This window comes from Triticum urartu, chromosome 2A (assembly GCF_056163025.1).
Source record: "Triticum urartu cultivar PI428250 chromosome 2A, HENAU_Tu73, whole genome shotgun sequence".
NCBI lineage: Eukaryota > Viridiplantae > Streptophyta > Magnoliopsida > Poales > Poaceae > Triticum > Triticum urartu.
In genome coordinates this window covers 342,370,164-342,377,776 of record NC_141874.1, presented here as the reverse complement: position 1 = coordinate 342,377,776, position 7,613 = coordinate 342,370,164, and the positions used below count along the sequence as shown (strand labels likewise).

Here is a 7,613-nt window from a genome sequence, read left to right as displayed (position 1 = left end):
AAACACTTCCATTATGAAGTCGGCCGCCAAAAGCTTGGCGACCTCTTCACCAATGGTTCTTCTCTTTTCTTCGGAAAATCGTCGTAGGGGTTGACGGACAGGCTTGGCGTCCTTGCGAACATGAAGTTTGTGCTCGGCGTACTTCCTCGGGATACCCTGCATGTCCTTGGGGGTCCATGCGAAGATATCCCGATTCTCACGGAGGAAGTCGACGAGCTCGCCTTCCTATTTGCTGTCCAGGAGGGCGCCTACGACAACGTACTTGCTACAGCTGGGGTCTTCTGGGTTGAGCTTCACTTTCTTGATCTCCTTGGAGGGCTTGAAGGCGGCCTCGTCGGTCGGGTCCGAGGTCGGGATCGACGCGGCGGAGGCCTCGCCTACCAGGGCGACGATCTGGTCGAGCTGGCGCCGCTCCTCGGCAATGACCAGTGACTCGACCAACTTGGTGCCATCTCGGGCGTACTCCAGGGACTTGCGGTAATCGCCGGTGATGGTGATGAGGCACTTGGGACCTCGCATCTTCATCTTCAGGTACGCGTAGTGGGGAACCGCCATGAACTTGCCAAGCGCGGGCCGGCCCAGCAACGCGTGATATGCGCTGGACAGGTCCACCACCTTGAACCAGATTGGTTCACGCCGGAAGTGGCCACTGTCACCGAACATGACGTCTAGCCGAACCCGGCCAATGGGGAGCAGGAGAGGTCGGGCACGATGCCGTGGAAGACCGTTCGGGTGGGCTCCAGGTCCTCGGCCTTGAGGCCGAGCTTGGTCATCGCGTCGCGGTAGAGGATGTTGATGTTGCTGCCGCCGTAGATGAGGACTCGGGAGAACTTGCATGTGCGCCGCGCGATGATGGTGGGGTTGAGGACAAGGGCGTAGCCACCCGGACACATCATGACTGTCGAGTGATCCTCTCGGGTCCAGGTGATCGGGCGATCCGACCAATGCATGAACTCCGGCTTGGCCGGGACGACGGTGTTCACCTCTGCCGAAGGAGGCGCTTGTTGCGCTTATCGTCGCCGTGGCTGGTGAAGATGACGTAGGCCGTGTTCTGGTCCGGGTAGGCGTCGTCGCGCATCGCGCCGCCAGCTGGAGGCGGCGGTGGAGGCGGAGGCGTCTGTCCCGCGCCTGGAGCCGGAGCCGGAGTGGGCGGGACGTCGCCCCTCATGATGTGCTTGGTGATGGCGCACTACCGAAGCGTGTGCGTGGAGGGTTTTGCGCCGCTGTGGTGCTTGCAGGGGGCGTCGAGTATCTGCTCGAAGCTCATGGCGGGTTGCCATGCTGTCTTGCCGGTTTGCCGGCGCTTCGCCACCGGTTCCGCCGCGGGCTCGGCGGTCGCGATGAGCCGGTTGTCGTGACGCGGCGCCGGCTGGTCGGCCTTGCGCTTGTTGTTTTGGTGATGCTGCTGCCGACTGCTTTCGCCGGCCGACTTCGGAGGGGGAACCGGCTTTGTCTTGCCGGCTTCATCCAGCGCCACCTGGATCTTCATGGCGGAGTCGTCAGTAGCGTACTTGTCCGTCGTCACCATGAGCGCGGCCATGGTGGCTGGCGTAAGAGCTTGTGCTTGAGGAGGGTGTCGTCTCGGCACCCGCTGACGAAGTACTGGATCGCCTGGACTTCATGGACGCCCTCGTAGCTGTTCCAAAGCTCGGTCTAGTGTGCGAGGTACTCGCGACCGGTCTCCGCAGGCCCCTACACGCACATGGCGAGCTGTCTAGGGCGGCCGGGTCGCTTGTAGGTGATATGTCTCCAACGTATCTATAATTTTTGATTGCTCCATGCTATATTATCTATTGTTTTAGGAAATATTGGGCTTTATTATCCACTTTTATATTACTTTTGGGACTAACCTATTAACCGGAGGCCCAATCTAGATTTGCTGTTTTATGCCTATTTCGGTGTTTTGAAGAAAAGGAATATCAGAGGAGTCGAAACGGAACGAAATCAACTGGAGAAGTTATTTTTGGAAGGAAACACACCTGATGGACTTGGACCCCACGTCAAGGAAGGAACGAGGTGCTCACGAGGGCGGGGGGCGCCCCCCCTAGGGCGCGCCCCCTGTCTCGTGGGGCCCCCGTGGCTCCCCTGACGTACCTCCTGCACCCATATATACTTACGTGACCTAAAACTTCCAGAACGCAAAATAGATCAGGAGTTCCGTCGCCAGAAGCCTCCGTAGCCACCAAAAGTCAATCGGGACCCTGTTCCGGCACCCTGCCGGAGGAGGGAACCCTCACTGGTGGCCATCTTCATCATCCCGGTGCTCTCCATGACGAGGAGGGAGTAGTTCTCCCTCCGGGCTGAGGGTATGTACCAGTAGCTATGTGTTTGATCTCTCTCTCTCTCTCATGTTCTTGAGGTGATACGATCTTGATGTATCGCGAGCTTTGCTGTTATATTTGGATCCTATGATGTTTCTTCCCCCCCCCCCTCTACTCTCTTGTAATGAATCGAGTTTCCCCTTTGAAGTAATCTTATCGGATTGAGTCTTTAAAGACTTGAGAACACTTGATGTATGTCTTGCCGTGGATATCTGTGGTGACAATGGGATACCATGTGCAACTTGATGTATGTTAAGGTGACCAACTTGCGGGTTTCGTGACATTGGGAACCTATGCATAGGGGTTGGCACACGTTTTTGTCCTGATTCTCCGGTAGAACTTTGGGGCACTCTTTGAGGTCCTTTGTGTTGGTTGAATAGATGAATTGATATTGTGTGATGCATATCATATAATCATGCCCACGGATACTTGAGGTGACATTGGAGTATCTAGGTGACATTAGGATTTTGGTTGATTTGTATCTTAAGGTGTTATTCTAGTACGAACACTAGGGCTGTTTGTGACACTTATAGGAATAGCCCAACGGATTGATTGGAAAGAATAACTTTGAGGTGGTTTCATACCCTCTTCGTTTGTTCTCCGCTATTAGTGATTTGGAGTGACTCTTTGTTCCATGTTGAGGGATAGTTTTACGATCCAATTATGTTAGTATTGTTGAGGGAACTTACACTAGCGAAAGTATGAACCCTAGGCCTTGTTTACCATCATTGCAATACCGTTTACGCTCACTTTTTGTAACGCCCTCGATGCGGCTATATATCCCACATGTCGAAGCACGACTTAGAGGCATAACTGCATTGAAAACAATGTCGCACATGAGGTAATCTTCACACAACCCATGTAATACATAAGGGAAAGAGATACATAGTTGGCTTACAATCGCCACTTCACACAATTACATGAATAAAGCATTACATCATCCAGATACAATCAAGGTCCGACTACGGAACCAAAATGAAAGAAGACTACCCCAAATGGTACACAGATCCCCGATCGTCCCGACTGTGCTCCACTAATGATCAACTGGAAACGGAACAACATAACGAACACGTTCTTCAATGAGCTCCTCCTTGAGCTTGGTTGCGTCACCTGCTCGGTTACATCGGCACCTGCAAACTGGTTTTGGAAGTATCTGTGAGTCACGGGGACTCAGCAATCTCGCACCCTCGCGATCAAGACTATTTAAGCTTATAGGAATGGTAAATGGTATGAGTAGAGCTACAGCAAGCGGCTAGCATATATGGTGGCTAACATACACAAAAGAGAGCGAGAAGAGAAGGCAAAAGCACGGTCTAGAATCTATGATCAAGAAGTGATCCTAGAACAATCTACGTCAAGCATAACTCTAACACCGTGTTCACTTCCCGGACTCCGCCGAGAAGAGACCATCACGGTAACACACGCGGTTGGTGCATTTTAATTAAGATCAACTTCAGGTTTTCTACAACCGGACATTAACAAATTCCCATCTGCCCATAACCGTGGGCCCGGCTTTCGAAAGTTCAAATCCCTGCAGGGGTGTCCAACTTAGCCCATCACAAGCGCTCACGGTCAACGAAGGATATTCCTTCTCCTAAGACAATCCGATCAGACTCGGCATCCCGGTTACAAGACATCCTCGACAATGGTAAAACATGTCCAGCAACACCGCCCGAATGTGCCGAAAAATCCCGATAGGAGCTGCACATATCTCGTTCTCAGGGCACACTCAGATGAGCGCTCCATACAACTAAAACCAAACCTCGAGTTTCCCCGAGGGGGCGCTGCATAGGGCTCTAGTTTGGACCAACACTCAGAGGCGCACTGGCCCGAGGGGGTTAAAATAATGATGACCCTTGGGAGCGCGACTCCCAATGGAAAAAGAGGCTAGGTGGCGAATGGTAAAACCAAGGTTGGGCATTGCTGGAGGAGTTTTATTCAAGGCGAACTGTCAAGGGGTTCCCAGTATAACCCAACCATGTAAGGAACGCAAAATCCGGGAACATTACACCGATATGATGGAAACCTGGGCGGCAAGAGTGGAACAAAACAACAGGCATAAGGCCGAGCCTTCCACCCTTTACCAAGTATATAGATGCATTAATTAAATAAGAGATATTGTGATATCCCAACAAGAATCCATGTTCCAACAAGGAACACACTTCAATCTTCACCTGCAACTAACAATGCTATAAGAGGGGCTGAGCAAAGCGGTAACATAGCCAAACAATGGTTTGCTAGGACAAGGTGGGTTAGAGGCTTGGCTTAACAATATGGGAGGCATGATAAGCAAGTGGTAGGTATCGCATCATAGGCATAGCAAAAGAGCGAGCAACTAGCAAGCAAAGATAGAAGTGATTTCGAGGGTATGGTCATCTTGCCTGAGATCCCGCATGGAAGAAGAGCGAGTCCATGAAGAGGACAAACGGACGAAGTCGAACGGGTCCTCGCAAACGCAACGTTATCGGAACCAACCCGAAGAAGCAACACCGGAAAGAAGCACACAACATAGTAAACAGCCAACACGTGAACATGGCTTGATATGCGGGATGCGGTATGTGATGCATATGCATGATTTGGAAATGAATGATTGAACCTGGCCTCAACTTGGAAATCCAAGAGTGCCACTGGAAAGAGGAGTTGATTTCGGTCGAAATCGATATAAAGATCACCGGAAACGATGCACGGTTTGGAAATGGCAAGCAAAACAAATATAGCACCGGTCTGCGATAAACAGCAAGTAGCCTTCTAAATGCATCAAGATAAATATGCTAGAGCACTCAAACATGGCAACAAAATACATGACAGGGATCCACTCATGATGCTTGACAAAATATGAACACTTAGCTACGGCTAATTCATCCATTAACAGGTTCAAACAAGGATGGTAAAAGTGCAAATGATAACAGGTTTCAGACTTAGTGAAATTAACAGCATGTCAGGAATTTATCATCAGGAAGCAATCTTTAGAGCATGAAAACTACATACTACAGGAACATATCATGGCAAAGAAAGGCATGGCATGAAGCTACTCTAAGCATATAACAAAAGTCCCTTAGTGACCTTGAGCCAACAGGAATCAGAAAATACAATTGCAAGCATGTGAACATAGAGGAAACATAAACAGATTCAGACTTAGTGAAAAAAACTGGAACATGAGAACAGATTAACAAGTAGGCATGTTTATGAGCTCGATGAACTCACTACAGAGCATGGCATGACAAACTAAGCATACACCCATGAAGAAGACATGGCATAGAAGCTAGACATGGAAAGAACAACATCATAGCATGCACGGATCAATAGCAACAACCTCGGCAAAATTGCTAAACATGTTAACAATATGCCAGGAACAATTTATAGCAAAAGTAGAGCTCGATTGACTCAAGCTAGGTTGCTCCATAATTGCAAAAAAAGACATGGATGGGTAGAGTACCACAATATTAACAAAACATCCTTACTGATCATCCTCAAAAGAGCCATGGATCACACGGAAACAACATGAACATATGGCATAAAAATAAAATCAGGACAAGGACTTAGTAAAATTCTAAGTCCGTGAAATCAGCATCAACGAGTAAGCTACTTTGCATGCTTGTGCTAGTCACCACAAAGATCGTAAAAATACATGGCATACACCCCTGTAAAGATGGCATGAAATATAACAAAACACATGTAGAGCTCAGGGTCATAGCATGCATACATTAATCATGGCAAAAATGACAAAAGGCCATTTGCTGAAACAGATCTGACATATTCATCACATAGCCCTCTTTCAACAGCATTTCAGGCATCAAGATGAGCTCAAATGAAAACGATACAATAAGATTAAATGATGTACTCGTCGAGACGAACATTTTGATATGCTACACGCACGAATCGGAGCTAGGGATGCAGAGTTATGACATGTCAAAGTATGCAAAAAATAGGGTTTCGGGGAGAAAAGTCAACCGAGATATTTTCAGATCTGGATCCAGATCGGCGCGGATTACGAGCATCGACGGAGTTCACTGTAGCAGCCTGGTCTCGCTGGAAAAACTGTTCACCGGAGAGGCGGGACTTGCCGGAGGAAGGGGAGGAAGCCAGAGTGGAGGCGCGGGGCGGCGGCACATGGTGCCGAATGGCGCACGGCGGCGGACGGCGGCCTCGGGACGTGGGAGCCGGCCGGCGCCAGAACATGCGGCGGGCGTCGCGGCGTCCGGTGCGGTGGCGGGCGGCGACCGGCCCGACGAAGGTCGTCGTCGTGCGCGCCTTGGGGCGGCGCGGGGCGCGGGATCTCCCGCGGGAGCCGGTGGCGGCGGTTGGGCCCCGCGTGACCGATCCGGGCCGTGCGGGCCGGCGGCGGAGGGAGGAGAGAGAGGAGGCCGCGACGGTGAGGTGGCAGCGCGGGATTGGTCTGGCGTGGAGGCGCGGACATGTCCGGCGGCGCGGGAGTTTTGTACGGACACGAGGTAGAGGAAGGCTAGGGTTTCATCCATGAATTTTTGGAGGGGAACACATATTTATGGGTAGAGGGAGCTAGGAGAGTCCAAATGAGGTGCGGTTTGTGGCCACGCGATCGTGATCGAACGCTCTAGATGATGGAAGAGGTTAAGGTGGGTTTTTGGGCCACTTTGGAGGGGTGTTGGGCTGCAACACACACGAGGCCTTTTCGGTCCCTCGGTTAAACATTGGAGTATCAAACGATTTCCAAATGGCATGAAACTTGACAGGCGGTCTAACGGTAGTAAACCCAGGCTGCATGACAAGTCTCGGTCCAATCCGAAAACATTTAACACCCGCACACGAAAAGAGGTAGAAAGGACCACCGGGTGACATAGGAGCGCGCAAATGCAATGCACATGATGACATGATATGAGATGCATGACAACGACAACAACACACAGAGACAAAAACCCGAACCCGAGAAAATAAAATAACTTAGCGCCGGAAACGGCAAGAGTTGGATTACATATTAGGTAAATTACATCCGGGGTGTTACAACACTCCACCACTACGAAAGGATCTCGTCCCGAGATCTAGGACTGGAAGAACGCCGGGTATTCAGAATGGAGGTGATCCTCGCGTTCCCAGGTGGCTTCATGGTCGGAATGGTGTGACCACTTGACTTTGAGGAATTTGATTGACTTATTGCGAGTCTTGCGTTCAGTCTCGTCAAGAATAGCAACGGGGTGCTCACGATAAGAGAGATCTTCTTGGAGATCAATATCTTCGAAGTTGACGGTGTGGTCAGAAGTCTTGAAGCACTTGCGGAGCTGAGAGACATGGAACACGTCATGGACATTTGCAAAG

General features: G+C 50.6%; 1 protein-coding gene across 1 annotated transcript; it reads right to left on the bottom strand.

Moving 5' to 3' along the window:
• Positions 1–225: 225 nt before the first annotated feature.
• LOC147985029 (uncharacterized) lies at positions 226–663 on the bottom strand. Its single transcript, XM_087541373.1, has one exon. The coding sequence runs from the start codon at positions 661–663 to the stop codon at positions 226–228; it is 438 nt and encodes a 145-aa protein (XP_087397499.1).
• Positions 664–7,613: the final 6,950 nt, after the last annotated feature.

Bases quoted from the DNA above. Each gene is read 5' to 3' on its own strand.
- LOC147985029 (XM_087541373.1), bottom strand. From the start codon at position 663: ATGTTCGGTGACAGTGGCCACTTCCGGCGTGAACCAATCTGGTTCAAG.